This window comes from Tetrao urogallus (genome assembly GCF_951394365.1).
Source record: "Tetrao urogallus genome assembly, chromosome: 2".
Classification (NCBI taxonomy): Eukaryota; Metazoa; Chordata; class Aves; order Galliformes; family Phasianidae; genus Tetrao; species Tetrao urogallus.
The window spans coordinates 87,348,781-87,365,348 of NC_136814.1; the positions used below are offsets into that span (position 1 = coordinate 87,348,781).

General features: G+C 38.8%; 1 protein-coding gene across 1 annotated transcript in view; it reads right to left on the reverse strand.

The window, feature by feature from the left end:
- Positions 1–2,710: 2,710 nt before the first annotated feature.
- Positions 2,711–16,568, reverse strand: part of AGPAT5 (1-acylglycerol-3-phosphate O-acyltransferase 5) — a gene marked incomplete at both ends in the record, with an annotated part of 53,883 nt that continues 40,025 nt past the window's right edge. The window contains 2 exons of the mRNA XM_079532622.1: positions 2,711–2,936; positions 4,498–4,621. Coding sequence (XP_079388748.1) covers positions 2,711–2,936; positions 4,498–4,621 — 350 coding nt within the window. The remainder of the gene's footprint in view (positions 2,937–4,497; positions 4,622–16,568) is intronic.

Here is a 16,568-nt window from a genome sequence, read left to right on the forward strand (position 1 = left end):
GCCACAATGAGGTCTCCCCTCAGCCTTCTCTTTTCCAAGCTAAACAAGCCCAGTTCCCTCAACCTTTCCTCTTAGGAAAGGTGCTCCAGCCCTCTGATCATCTTAGTGGCCCTCCTGGAGTCATTCCAAGAGCTCCACATCCCTTCTTGTACTGAGTTGGGACCCAAAGCACAAAGTAGTTGTGACACATTTTAGCTGCAAAGAAAAGAAGAAAAGGGCAAGGATGTTTTCTTTTCACTGACTCCTTCTTACACAAATGCTTCCACCAAGGACTCAAAACCACACACATGGCCTTATTCTGTGAGCTGTTCCCATTAACCCAAATAGCAAACATAAGAACATAGAAAAAATGGAGCAAGCAGACACGACAGAAAAGTTGACTGAGCATCAGCTCTTCTTATTTTAATGAAGAAATATTTCAAGTTAATATCAGTGCATATTTAGAAATAGCATGTGATACTCCCAGTGCCAAATACATCAGCAAATTACAGTTTCAAAACTTCATAAATTAATTGCAAGGAAGAAAAAAAACCAACAACTAAGAGTAACATAGAAAGTAACATTCAAAATAAACATCCTGCTTGTTGCACTGTATCAATTATATTCCTGACAAGTAAACAGTAAGAGAAGTCCAGTATTTTGTGGTAATTAGTCTCTCCAGAACAGCATTTATTTTTCTACAAATGAGTTAAGCTGTCTGCGCATACTTCTGATGTGTAATTAAATGTTATTCTTAGCTGCTACAAAGAAATTTAATCATGACAGAGTAGAATTTCATTCCACGATTCAAAATCAAACTAACTGGATAACACTGCCTTCAGGTTACACTCACTGGCAATGATCAGCGGAGCATAGGAAGAGCTACATGTGAGCACATTTGGCTGTTACATAAAATGGCTTTTTTTTTTTCTTCTGGTTTCACAGCCTCATAACAATACTGTTTTTCAACATTGTTCCCAGTCATTGTTTTTAACACGGTTCATCAACATATCCTGAATCAATCACCGATATAAATAACTCCAGTGACAAAATCCATTATGGGAGGACACAGAGCTGCAACCTGAAAGCTGTACCGAATGATTTTAAGGTGGAACTGTCATCATTCTATCAAACAAAACGAAACGCCAACAAGAAACAGAATCCACAGTAGAAGCAGTATCTCCAATTAACTGGCAACAGTGGAATCTGAAAAATGGAGTTATAATCTTAAGAGAGATATTTTAATTCATGGTGGGCTTTAATGCAATACAAATCATACCAAAGCGAAAAAGAGGTGCACGTTTAAAGCTTGCAAGTGTGATACAAAAATATTCTCTAGTTCTTTCATCATTTTCACACAGGGAGTCTGACGCCTTAGTGGAATAAGCTAAAATACATCCTCTTTCCTACCCCGCTGCTGTACATATGGGCAATTCCCTTGATACCAGGAAATGGCATTTCCCCAACCAAAATCCCAGCCGTGGCAATCACAGGCTTTCTGGTAGCGAGGGTTTGGTGATTCTGCTTTTAGAAGTACATTTTCAGGCAGGTAAAAGGATGCCCATTTCTTTCACTCCTAGACTGCTGTGCAAGTCGTATTCATCAACCCCGTAACTTCAGTCCCCCTGAAATGTGCATCGCCTGGGATGGCTTGGAAATCTAACGTGATGCTACGACAGTGAGGTGGGTGCCAGCTTATGAGACATCAGGCTAAGTCAGACTAGCGGGAAAAGGCACGTGCTTCGTGTTTCACAGGGACACCTGAAGGTTGCTTGCTACCATAACCCACGCTCCTGAAGCTAGCGTGGGTCTGCCAGCTGTGTTACCCAGAGGGCACAGCTCACACCCAGCGCTGGTGAGGTAACAGGGAGCTGTGAGCGCTCACTGCTGCTTATGGCACGTGGACACGGCGGTTCTGTGAGCCCAGCTGAAGGCCCGGAGCACTGCGGGCAACGCAGACACAAGGGAGGCTACAGCCCGGCCAGGCCACAAGATAAAGAACCACATCATTATGCTGCACACATTCCTCTTATGCACAGACACAGGGTGCGCAAAATAAGCTGTTTGCTCAGTAAGGTTTAATGTTTTGCATATGTAAAATAATGGGCTAATACTGCAATAGAATCAAAAATCATGCACTAGATAAACAGAGCTCCTTCCCCATGAACGTTTCTTTCTGCTTTAGGGAGCGTCTCACGATTTGCCAGCTTTCCAGGCCTGTTCTGAGAACACAGTATTTAGTTAAAACTGAAAAACAACATTCCAGAGAAAAAGAGGTTTTGATTTTACTTGCGATACAGCTGGGTCAGATGCAACTGAGCTGCTGCAATGCACCGAGGAGTAACAAAAATTCAACATGAATATCAGAAGAATAAATATATAACCTAAATTAATCTCTGTAAATACATTCACAGGTCCACTTAAGACACCCTTACGCATAACTCATACTTCATCTGCAGATAGAGATGGGTGTTAGTTCATAGGGAAAGCCATTTATCATACGACCCAGTTTATCTGCCTTTATTCCAGCAAAAATGAATAGCAAATTTGAAAAAACTACATTTATTTTCCCCAGACCAACCACACAGAGGCTTAGGTCACAAATTCTATTATTTCCAATGTTCAGTCGATAAGGCTTTATTTACACGTTTTTACTATAAATTTGGGAAAAAGTTTGGTGCAATGTGCAAGAAAAGACAGCACATCCCACTGACTGGAGACTAACATCTGCTTATGGTTTAATGCTAACCCACAGGCAGCCAATTAAAGTCCCATATATCCATGTTTTTACGTAAAGTTTCCTTCCAGATTCTGTCAGAAGCATACTAGCAGTCAGGCCACCTAGAAACAGCAAAGATGGCAAAGTTTTCTTGAGGCTTAATTTGGAATGAACGCTTTTTCCAGGGAACTTGTTTCTTCTTTTAGAATCCTTTGCATCATAAAACTCTATTAGTAACCTATAAGCAGAGAGAAGTAGATGGTCACATTTATGCTACTGATGACATGTTGCTTATCTAACAATTTAACAGTAGGTAGCAGCTCATCTGCAGCACGTTCAAACAACTGGTGTGCTTTAAGAGTACGATGTAAAAGTAACATCAAGCATCAGAGCACTCAATCTGAAGCCCTGTCGTCAGTAAAAGCATATTTTCCTTAGGGAACAATTTCAGTATTGGATATAAAGGCTGAAAAATAACCCTCTTCATTCAGAATTCAGCAAATAAGCCAAGAGTACTGGACAATATCTTAAGATAAAATATCACACAGTCATTAGAAATTGAAGTGAGAGGTAAAGTATCTTTGTGAAATAAACTAATAAATAACAAGGGCTCACAGGACAAAGTATTTTGGAAGTCAAACACATATGAGTAAAAGGTGACACTAGTAGTAGTAGTAATTTTTTTCTGTATCTTTCATAAACATTAATGAACAGATTTGAAAATTCGAGGTTTCTGCAGCTCTAAATGTGCATGACAGATTATTTTGGTACCAGGGAGGATTCCAGTCAACAGGAGTCCACAGATGAATATGATCACTGTTTGATTTTGCTGGTCTTCACTAGAAGACTGCTTGTGGGACACTGAACAACCTTCTATGCTACGTACCAGTTCCTTGTCTAGGAAATGAAATTACCTACAGATCCTCATCTTATCGGTCACTTTAGTAACAGTGCCATGCTTACAGATAAGCGTGTTAATTTTTCAAAAATTACAGGTCAAACTCAGCCATTTGCTTACTGTGCCATGGAATGCCAGAATAATTTTAAAGCAAGCACACCTGAAGTACCTGGCAAATTTCTGACTCACATACCATATTCAGTGATTTAGAAGGTAAAAAGATTCAGCTTCCTTAGGTTGGACTTCAAACATGGTAAATCGACATCTGACAATACTTAAATCCCACATCTAGGCACATCTTTATTTTGGCACACGATGCTCATTAGAGGCCTTATCTGGAGGTGCTGAAGAGATCCAGGCACTTGTACCATGATTCAAAGGTGGTTGGGACAGATAAAAATTTACCTAATCTCCCGTGGTAGGCAATGGGAATAGATGGTAGGTGTCTGTGGATTACTTCTGTTCTTATCCAATCACTACTTGATAAAAGATGCATACACAATTTTGGCAAAGGAGATTGGACCAAGACCTAACAAGGTTAGGAAGGTCCAGCCATAATGCTAATTACTAAGCCAGAGCAAATCTCCTTTTTCTTTGCTTGTTTGCCTTGAGAATCTGGATGCACACAACTCAGCCTCAAGAACACAAATTATATATAACTCTGAGTATGAGTCTGGCCTGGAACATGCTTCTGAAGCTCTAAGAAAGGCCTAAAACCTACTGATTTCAGCTTTAATCACAGAGGTATTGCGAGTAATATGCACAGGAGTATCAAACTACTTGTCCTCAGAGAGTCCTACAGCTTGCGCTGCTGCTAACACAGAGATCACAGGCATATCTATAAATATCAAAAAAGAAAGCAAGCCTGTTGAAACAGAAAGTTCAGCTCAGTGCTACTCACTTATCCTTTATTTCAAAACGTTCATGAAGCCACCTTCTCATATACATCTGCTCTTCTGGAATGTCCTTCAGTTCAATTCGATCAATGAAAATATGAACTCTTGGGCATTCCTTGCAAAGAAACTCTGAAAGAGAACAAGATAACAGGACTGAGTTACAGAAACACTGTACAGCATTTATTCACCTAAAATATGCTGAAAGTCTGACCTCACAGCTGTTAAACGCCTCGAAAGGTTGGTTAACTTTGGTTTTCAAAGGCCTTCCCTATTTATGTTTGAATTCTGAGTGCCTCACTGAACTTAGCAGCCGTCTGACCACACGCTGTTGTGAAGGGCTGGCTGTCAGGTGTGGCACAGAAGAACTGTTCTAAAAAGCACAGCAGGAAAACATCGCACTTGTACCTCAGCAGCAATCTGCTCACTCTGTATTGTTTGATGCCGTTGCTTCTCTGCAGGAAAGTTATCCAGCCTGCAATTTGGATCAAAGTTAGCAAAAGTTTTCTTCTTTTAGTAAAATCTAAGTCTTGTTTGCTCCTGGATGATGAAAAATAGCCCTACTGCAATTTCCCTTCCCCATTTCTTCAATTTTTCCCTGGAAAAATGTCGCAAGCAAGCATTAAGCCAGTTACTGATAAAACTCTATTATCCAAATGGCTTCGTGGAATATCTTACAAGTAATAAAAGGTTGAATACTGCATTTGGCATGAAAAATCCATCAGCATTTGTCTATTAATATGCATATATCAGAAGCAACAGGGATTGCAGGAATGACAGCATCCCCATACAAAAAGATTAATTATGTGTGCATGGAAGTACTTAGAATTTTGGATAATTTTCATATTCTGAAAAGGGAGAAGTGCCTTTCTACTATAAAAATGGGCAACAAATCTAACACAGACTGGGTGGTCCCTGCAGGTTGTTGACATTCTTTTTGACAGTCATGTACAGAAGACTCTGACCCATAATTGTTAGGGGTATCTCAAAGAATGCCTGTGCAAAATAATTGTCACTGCATGTACATCTTTATTATTGTCTGTCAAAGCAGATATTCCCCACATTTGCTTTCCTCGTTGGCAAGATTATTCTGTTTTTAAGGACATTATAATCCTTATCATATACTAGAAATTGCCTTAAGGAATTTTAAAAGCCTGTTCATACAAATGCATTTGTGCTTTTGCAAAGGGGGATGGAAGGAAGAGAGATAAAGGGATCAGTAAAGTCTTATGGCATGTTGATGCAGACTGTGTCTAGTCCTCATGCAGGGAGAGTCCTTCACTGTACAGACCTCAGCACACGGAGAGCAACACAGTCTGCCACCAGCTCAAGGGTTGACCAAGGGCTCCAACCAGAAACAGATCCAGCTCCTAGCTGTGGCAAACACAACCAACACTAAATGTAGATTTAGCAAAGCCATCTTTTAGCTACAGCTATTAGATGGCAGCAAGTGAAGGATTTGGAGGTCCAGAATGATGATATGTACACACAACTATTATTCAGGTTCACACATAATGTTTTTCCTAGCCACGACGCAAACAAGGTTCATGTATCCGAGAAGAGGTTTTCCTGCCTGCTTTTAATGGTCAGAAAGGATTTTCCAGATCCGATTCTCTGGGGATACTGTCCAAGACACCATATGAAGGTCATTCACTGTACCAGCACCTCGAAGTATATTGTCAGTATTTTAAAAGGATGGACATATTGTCTGTATCTTAACTGCTTATAATGTCCCCTGATGTCTAAATCCTCTTTTGGAAGGACATTACCTATTACGTGGGACATTCTAAAAATATGCAGATCTGCATTATAGAAAACAAGAGCCTAGAAGCCAAATGGTATGTTGTTTTTTGCACTACTATAAAAAGCATCTCTGTCATGCATATTCAGCTCTGGCTGAAGGTCTAGGTTTAAAATATATTTCAGATGTTCTACGTGTTGTATGGTGAACATTTCTTTTTATTTATAGCACACAGGTTGTTCTGTATAGGAACTAATGGCTCCTTCCTGATGTTATTTATAATCTCAGTCATGAATGATTAAAGAAAATTACAAAAGTGAAATTCTAAGTTAGATGAAAGGATTGTTAATAGCCATGTGATAATTTTAAAACTAACGTTATACTTCTTAAAAAGGACTGGTGTTTGATTATTTAAAGATAGCGGCAGAGCGCATTATCAAACTCAAGTTAACAAAAATGGAGTAAAATATTGATATTTCAAAAGGAATAATTTCCCCACTGAAGTCTGAAATGTAGCAACACCATTAATCTGCTTTGAAATAACCCCCCCTCCAAAAATACTTAAGCCTTGCTGCTATCTCTTCTACACTACAGTTCCAAACCAAGCTGCTTCTTTCTACTCCCTGCATTGTCTTCTTCAGTCAGTCTACATTTTGTCCACAGATGTGAAGAACCTAAAACTTCCTCTTCCCACCTATGTAAATCCCAATGCTCTTCTCCACAGCCTTGCAATTAAGTACAGCCTCACTGAAGGCTGTGTGATCTGCATCTATAAGGGCTTCCCTCAGGAGGATCAATATTCCCACCCATTGACTCAAAGCCATTTTATCCAAAGCCTGGACATCCAGTACATCTGCAGATGACCTTGTAACACGTGCAATCAAGCTAATCAGGGAACCTGATTAGTCTTTAACTATCCAATTCATTTAATGGTCTAATGCAACTAATGTTGCTTTTTTTTTCTTTCTTTTTCTGTTTTTAAGGTGCATAATATCACTGCAATCACTTAAGAACACCAATGGATAAGAACGGTTTGCTGACAGGTTGTTTTTGAGAAGAAACAGCTGGGTTTTATCAGCACAGCCTCTAAAGGTTTGTGGTGGTCCCATGACCCTTAATTTCACATTTAGCTCAACTCCCGAAAGACTTATGTAATTAAGCTAAGAAACAAAATCTTATTGAAGCAATTTATTATGTGCAAATTACATCCAACTTCTGGGACATTAGCCCTTAAGGCCTGACAGGCTTTTCAGATCCCTAAATTTGCCAGAATTTGTTGTAATTAACAGCAGGAACAGGCAAGCCTGAGCTCTCCTTCAAAAGACAAAATATAAGTGCACATCATGCATTATAATCAAGCATACCAGAGACAGTGTTAGTCAATCAAGGATCAAGCGTGATTTGGCTTAAATGACCATCAACAACTTGTGTGGGGGCCAAGAGGACTGATTCTGATTTCTATCTGGTTAAATAATAGATACAAGTGCAGGATGTTTATAATGCCTTAAATGACCAATCACAGCAGAAGGAAAGAATTGAAAAGAATAAGTGGGACCTTACAGTTCTCTTATACTGTGAATTGCCAACCCTCTCCCTATGGGACAGAATACATGCTAACCAAGGAATGAAGGATTCAATGCAGAATTAGAATTAATGAAAGGGATGCAATTACTTCCAGGATAGGGACCAATTTCCCAGAGTCTTTAATTGCAACCAAAGATTTTGCACGCAGTCCAAAATCTTTGGCAAAGTTCTGTCAGTGTTCAGCTCCTCACATTCAAAAGTCAATTAATTCTATTTAAGTTAGCAGCACTACCAGGGAAAGTGAGGGAAGGAGAGAAGCTCCAAAACTTACACGTGCCTGATATTGAGTAGGGATATATAAATGGTTTTAGAACACTTTTCCCCTAATGATAGCATGGAAGTTTATCTCAGCACTCCAAATTCTTTGGCTTGCCCCTTAAGGAAGTTGTGGCAGTGACACTGTACTTAAACAGATATTCCAGTCTTCAATTACTAATGAGGTCTGGTTTTATATGCACTTGCAATATGACAGCAATAGGGTAGCTCAGATTCCAGCCTCCTACGTTGGCTCTTTAAGTGCTTCATCATTTCTGCCAAAGTCCTTCACAATTAAGAAAGGGGAACTGGAAGCCTGATATAGTCAAATGCACTTCAACAACCCCCAGTTGTTTCCTATTTTAATGGACTTCGGTAATGTTTGCAATAGGGTGAGAGTGGTATCACAGGAAACTGAGATCTGAATAATGTATTTTTATTCAAAAGAACTAGTATTTAGAAGACACAACAATGCATCCCCTTCAGTAACAAAACACTACGTGTTGTCCTGTGTACAGTTTGACAGGCAATCTCACGTCAGCAAATGTATATTCCTCTCTGAACTGTGGATGCTTCCTTTACTTCTTAAATTTCTATTAGAGTGGACTTAAATTGAGCTATCAAAGCAGTTTGGAAATGATCTCCTCCTCAAAAGAATGAAATCCTATCTCTCTGCTTTCATTTATTTTTGTACACCAAATTAACCACCAATTGGCAAAATAAACACGGATTTAAGCAATGCATTGTTTCTCAGCTCTGTGCTTTCCATCACCTCAAGTTGAGCTGCCAGGAAACTATTTCACTGCTTGCTCTGAAAAATAAAGTCGTGCTGGAGTGGAACAGCACTGGAAGGGAAAGCAAATCAAGGGCAGAGAGAGATCTGTTTCTCCAGGTTAACCTATGAGAGACACAGTGCAGTAAGTGTGTCAGGAGCTGGAGGACCTTTAGATACAAGAAAAATGGGATTCCCCTGAATCCTAACTAAGCCAGGGTGCTGGCAGTGAAAAGGCCTTAGGGAGTACTTCAGCTAGGAGTTGGGAAAAGGAAAAGGCCAGGAAAAGCAACCATTCAGGTTGACCAAACTTAGGAGGTGAACATGGCTAAAATTTAATGTGAGGACAAAACTCAAAAACCTCCACATCAAATAGGAAACCTTAACATGAAGACAAGAGAACAAGAATTTGACTGAATGGGAAATACAGGTGAGAGCATGGCAGCATATGCAAAGGATTTTATACAGCACAGTAGCATAGAGATAGTACAAGGAGACAGAAGCAAAAAAAAAAAAATTTCCTGGTGTATCCTCTAAAAAATACATCCTAGATAGATAAATTAGATGGTGTCAAGATTGCCTTATTAACAAGATTATAAGCCTGATGACAGTGGTGAGAGTGTTAAGCCAGACTGAGAGCTGCAATTACAGGAGCCTGAGATTCCAGTTATTCCTTTACTGAGCCACACCAGTGCTTCATCAAGATGAGGTGCAGAGGAGGAAAGAGCAAATGGCTTCCTGGAACAACTATTTGCAGAACCCACAAGGAAAGATGCCATTCCTAATGGGGCCTAATGTAGTACACAGCATTAGTGAAAAGTGGTCTGTAACAACAGTAAAATAAATACAGAACCATCATATGCAATTAAAGGAACTCTATAACTGGAGAAGGCATAGAGAAGGAGAAGATAAAGTGTCAAAATACTACAGAATTGTAGAATCACCAAAGTTGGAAAAGACCTCAAAGATCATCCAGTCCAATCATCCATCTATCACCAATATTTCCCAGTAAACCATGTCCCTTAGTACAACATCTACATGTTTCTTGAACACAAGAAGAAACAGCAGAAAAAAAGGCAGCCTACAGGCTGTTAAAAAAAACAAAATACCAAAACTTAGTAAAACTTGTATTAGAAACTCAAATAAAGCCTCTGCAACACTAGAAAACTGAAAGTGTGCAACTCATCTGTATGGCTTAACAGGAAAATTGTGGACGCTACCATTATATTCCTTCTCTTTTAAAAATAGAAAGTTTGTCCAAAGAAAGTAAACACACGGATCAGCTCATGCCAAAAGTAAACATAAAAATAAGAGGGTGGAAAAGGAACATAGAAATGCAAAGGATGCACTAATGATTAAACTCTTTGAATACATCAAAAGCAATAAACCTGCTAAAGAACTAGTGGGACTGCTGGATGACAAAGGTGTGTAGAGCATGGTAAAACCATATAAAAGGGGATCAAATAATTGCCTGCACCAGTCTTTCTGGCTGAAATTGTCTCACCCCTACACCTATTGAGTTCTTTGTACCACGTTGCTCAAAGGAACTCGATCAATAAGTAAACAGCCAGAAAGTATGAGACTAAATAAACATGCTAGATGCCAGGAAGTCAGCAAAACCAGACAGCATTCATCCCAAAGCTCTCAAAGGTGGAATTTGAAAACAAAAATGTGTAACTCATAATCACAAACAGCCACTGTGCCAGAAAAATGAGGAGTTTCCCTTCCTCAGATGAGGGCTTTAGAGATGATTCTGGGAAATACAAACCGAAGAGTCTTACATCCCTGGGTAAGATAACAGAGCCTATAGTAAGGTCGCTAAGCACAGAGATAATCACAGTAGGCTGGAAAAGAATTGGCGTGGATTCTATAAAGGGAAATCCTGTCTCACCAATTTGATGGCTTTCTACAGCAGTGTCAAGGAGCAGGCGGATAAAGGAGATTCGCTGGCCATGATATATTTCAATTTTCATAAAGCCTTTGACAGGGTTCTACACTGGAGGCTATTAAAGAAACTAAGCTGCTACGGGATTAGAGGAAATGATGCTTTATAGACCAAAAGCTGCTTAAAGGAGAGGAAACAAACGGAGGGACTTAATGGTCACTTTTCAGGATGGAAAAAACCCAGCAGCTGGGATTCTCCAGAGAGTGATGCTAGGATTGTTTTTATTCCTCATTGTGACCAATGAGCAGACAACGAAGTCTCCAGTTTTTCAGATCTTTTTCAGGAGATCATAAGCTCTTCTAGGAAATCAAATGTCAGATGGTGATGAGGAACATCTAAAGGACCTCAAAGTTGAGCAAATAGAGAAAAATGTGGCAGCCAAGCTTCAGCCCAAATAAGTATGGGGAAAAAAACCTGAAATATGATGCTTAGTTTGGAATTGGTGGCTACAGTTTGGGAGCTCAGTGATGATTCTCTGAAACTGCCCTCTCAGATAGTAGCAGCCCCAAATCATACCAGAATACTGGGCAGCACCAGCAAGGATATTGAGAACAAGACAAAAGGAGTCACTTCGCAGCTATATAAAAAGATTGTGAGCCCACAGTTTAAAGAGTTTGCAATTCTGAACTCTGTATCTCAAGGAGAACATGGAACTAAAAAATAATACAGTAGAAAGGAACAACTAAAACATTTAAGGTAGAAAAGCACCATCACTATAAACAAAGAAATACATAAAAGGCTGGATTTTCAGTTTGGAGAAGGGAATCATGGAATCATTGAATGGCTCAGGTTGGAAAAGACCTTAAAGATCTAGTCCAACTGCAACCTAACTGTACTACCCTAACTCTGTCAACCCTTCGCTAAATCATGTCCCCAAGCATCTCAAAAGCTGAGGGGAAGATGTGAAAGCTTAACAGAAACACTAAAGATCCCAAAGATGTCAGATTAGAACTGCATCTTAACAAATCCTGTGATTTCAAGTGTAGATAACGATATTTCCATACCTTTCTAAAGACATTCAGATGTAAAGGACCTTTTACAACTTGTATTAGAAAATGGTGCATAGTTTTCTGCACTGGTATCAGTGCCAGAGAGCTGCAGAGCATCACTGTAAGTTATGTTGCTGGAACAAGATGTTGCTTGATGAAGACCCACAGTCTTTGCACATCAGTGTTCACTGAATCACTGAAGCAATCTTTGAATGGCTTTAATCTGTTGTTTTTTTTTTTTAAACAGACTCACTCTGGCGTTCGTGCTGCTCTGTAACAACTTCTGAATACTATATGCTGTCCAAATTCTGTAGTTTCCTACAGAAGTATAAAAGTTTTGATCAATAGGTTGCCAGCAACAGCCTGGATAGTGTTGGATCTGTGGATTACACTTAAAGGGTTTCACAGATGGTGGCTGGAAAGGATCAGATTTATGAGACTCCCCATACAGATATTTCAGTCTTCCCTGACACATTTTTCAAGTTCCAGAAATGGGAAAAAAAAAATTAATACACATACACATAAAAAAAGAAGAAATGCAAGGATTGGAACAATCCAAAACAATAATCTCTCCAGGCAGTAAACAGGATCTGTTAGGAGCTATGCCAGTACTGTTAGTATTTCTGTTTTTCCCTTTTCTTCAGCCAGTTTGTTTTGATCAACAGAGAACAGTACCACAAACACTGCAGGAAAAAAAAAAAAAGGGACTCTGATGTCCCCAAAAAAACCAAACCTCCCAAAAACCAAAAACAAACATAGGCTCTCTGTGCAGCAATGTATTTCTGGTCAAACCTGATGGTGTGAAGAAGTTAAAGTTGTTGTTATCCTCAGGGTTTAGATACACTTCTGCATAAGGATCAGGAGTTCCTCAAGCTGTTGTACATAACTGCTTTGTGGGCATTCCTTGCACATATGCACGAAGAACATGGATCAGAGTGATTTTATAAGCCTCCAGGGTAAATATTTTGAAAATCCGATTTGTTTAGCAAAGGTTTGCTGATGAACATTGTGTCTTCTGATTACAGATTCCCAAAGGGAAGCCACAGATGCCTACATTCAGTAGGAACTGCCTTAAGATAACAGAGATGCACAAGGCTCTTGTTTATGATCAGACAGGCACTTGTCCATACATCTTGGGCTCATGGAGAAATAGGAGCGGTTATTATCCCCATAAGGGCATGTTTGTAACACACAGAAACAGTATCCACAAGTGACTGTTGTTTGGGAAGAGGAAGTATCACTGATGCTTGCCTTATTCTTACTACCCTCAGGCATCTGAGTTTCCTTGTTGCAGGGAGCAGGAAACTGGGCTAAAGGAACTCCGAGTCCCTTTCTGTTCTTACTTTGAGATAGGTAAAAAGTCAGATGTCCTCACTCCTTCTGGCAACCACGTTCTGGCAGACTTGTTTTGTCTGGTTTTTGGAGTCCAATAAGGAACTACAGCAAAGCTTGTACACATTCCCATGAACTGATGCCACTGTTTGGTGAATGCTGTTATTTACAAACAGAAGCACAACGTGTAATTGTTACAGAACTAAAATACTTTCCATTTACGAGACAGTCTTTATGTGCAGAACACTGACACAAGTACAAATCTGTGCCTGAAGTGCCACTTAAAAGGAGTCATGCAGAAATTAACAGACAGGCTTTTGTGCTCCTCAAACTACTTTTAATAGGAAATGCAGTGGTCCTAAAGTGACAAATCTAGTCCTACAGAGGACAAGTGAAAAGGCATTCCATTTAAAACTGAATGATTACTTATGCTGTGGTGAAATCACTGCATTTAAAAGTATCATATTTTAATAATTTACACTAAATAAAATCAGAGTTTTCCTTTCAAGTGTGATTTTAAGATGAAATATCATTTGAACTTTGCTGCCAACCAATGTTATTATCAAAATTGCTCCAAATATTTCAATGGAAAATTTACATTACGAAACATGAACAGTAGTTGCTTAAATTTTGTTTGAACAGATGCAGTACAACAAATTCATGACATTAGATTTACCATAAAAGTCAAAAAGCCATAAAAGCTATCCCACACTTGCTGCAAATCTCACTGAACCACAGAATTGTAAGGGCTGGAAGGGACCTCCAGAGATGTCACCAATGCCGATGTCCAGCCTCACTTCTAACTGACATCCTTTCAATTGCTCTAAAGTAACTGCAATTTAATTTTCAATGTTTTTCACGTAAGGTCAACTAGCAGAGATCTGAACTCTTCAGATTATTAGTCACTTCATCATTATAAATCTCATTTTTGAATGTCTTATATATCTAATACTGTTTATCAGCTCATTATACTGTGCTTTTAATTCTTTCAACACATCAATAACTATGTGCTTGTTATCATTCTTTGGATATTAAAAGACAGCAGATATGATCAAATTCAGGCTAAAGTCCAGACAAAGACTGCTTCCCACTGCTCCAGTTTCTTTGCTATTGTTCTGTACTTTGCAGCCTAACTGGGTCCAAATAAAAGTACAGACATTTGGAAAAGTGTAATTTCCCCCAGGGAAGTTTGGCTAGTCTGACCTCCTCAAATTATACCGATCAAAGTATGGACTGATTTTCAGAAATGTGCACACACACATGCTTTCAAAGTGTTTGTTCTGGAATTGATATAGTGCAGAGTCAATAATTCTCAGGAATTCCTCTGACTTCTTCAAGACAGAGTCTACATGTACTTTCTATTTTTGTTCAATGTTTACCATTGTCACATGCTGCTATTTCACACACTCTTTCATCTACAATGGCCAGATAAATACCATCTGGTTATGGTAAAACCTCCAGGCTGCAGGCAAAATAATAAAGATGTAAATGTGTGCATAATGCTCTTTCAGGTGCAAGAACAACAACAGTTCCCAAGTCCCATGAGAGCTACTCCTTAACACCAGGCAATGCAGGATAATGTGGGATGCAAACACTCAGCACATTCATTTGGGGGAAGGAAAATTAGGTTCTTTTAAGAAGAATGATAATATATGCTTTTGCTATAGTAAAACATCAACAAATCCAGCACAAGCATTTAGCTCCTTCCTCTTTTGCTTCTAAGTTGCTTAAGAATTTAAACATGAACTGCATCTTAGCTGTGCTGAACTGCCCATGTGATTATTTGAATCTTAGAATTCTAATGATCACAAATAAATACAGTCTAGCAGCATGGTCTTTCCTGCAAGGAATCATCACAGTCTGTCTTTAATGATCTGGACAAACCATCTTCAGTACTGGGAGAGGGAAGAGGTCTGTGAAAAACTGTTACTCTTTGGAGAGGTTACCATGTGGGGAAAAATCCCACTGGAAACACAACAAGATCCAAACTTGTTCAAATGAAAAGGAATGAATAATGAATACATGGTAGAAAAAGTACAAAATACAAATTGCAACCATTAGCTACAACTGGATGTGAAGCACTAACAACAAGGAGTGTCATTGTATACAACTACTAATTAAATCTATGTCTTTGAAAACAGGACTTCCAGCTGGAAATTGACAATAAAATATTTAAGTGCATAGATAGCCACAAAAAAATTCAACTCATTTCAAAGGATATACCACAATAATTTGCCTGCTCTTAAAAGGCAGCATGTTATCAGACCTTCCTGGCATTCATGGCTCTACTCTAAGCACGAACACAGAAAGGATGGGGAAGGTCATTTTTCCAGATGCTAGTATACTGTGCTTGGTTTTAATCCTCTTAATAAGTAAACACGATGGTATTTCAGTTTTCTAAGGTGAAAAAAAATCTTTTTTTCCTTAGAAAGTCTTTTTAAACAAGGAGATTATAAAAATAACACAATTCAAATAATAATATACTAATTCAAATCTTTTTATTGTATTACATTACTGAGCAGACCAGTTGTTGGACTGTTGCGGAACAGTGAGATGATCTTGACCTTCTACATCAGAAATTATTATTATTTTTTTTCTTCCATGTTGTGTCTGGAGGGTCTAAAGGAATGTTTCCCTCTGTAATTTATAAAGCCTCCTTAATCTACATAATTTGTATTATATGGAATATATGTGACTGCCACAATAACTTGGAATGTTCTGGATGGATATTCCCTTTATCTACTCTGTAATGGATAACAACTGGTTGGCTTCACTTCATTCTGTGTTACTCGCTTTATTTTTCCTGAGACAGTAATTATTCCAGCCTCACCACTAAGTCTGATACATCCCTGAGTGATGTGTATGTAGCCCTGCCATGAAGGCTGGGCTCCCTGCCCTGGAGTCCTGAGAGGGCTGGATGTGCAGTGGTCACCCCAAACCAATTACCATTTGACACCAGGCACAAGAAATGGCCAACAGGGAAATTCAGTTTGCTAGCTTTGTTTACGTAATTATATTTCATAGAAACTTGAAAGCTCAATAGGTGAAGAGGGTTTGTAAGGAATTTGAACATTTGCCATTTTATCATTAGGTAATAATATTTTAATAGCTTAATTAACAATCGGGCAGTGAAAAGTCCAGTGTGAGAATCTAATAATCTGGCCATGAAACAAGATATGCTACAGGGAAGGGGAAACAGTTCCATTTGTTTTAAATGGAATCTTGAGTGACAGGGTAAGAGGGAGGCTGTCAATCTTCAAGGAGGTCTGTATTTAAAAAGAAAAAACACCAAACTCTAAATAATAAAAATCTCCAAAACGAAGTTTAAAAGAAGATTATGTCCTAAGTAAAATACATTAAATCATATAAACCACTTTCAATATTTTACCACAAAACTATCCTAAGAATTTACAAGAGTTAATACGCAGCGTTAGTAGTTATGTTTGCTACCTATTCACTAA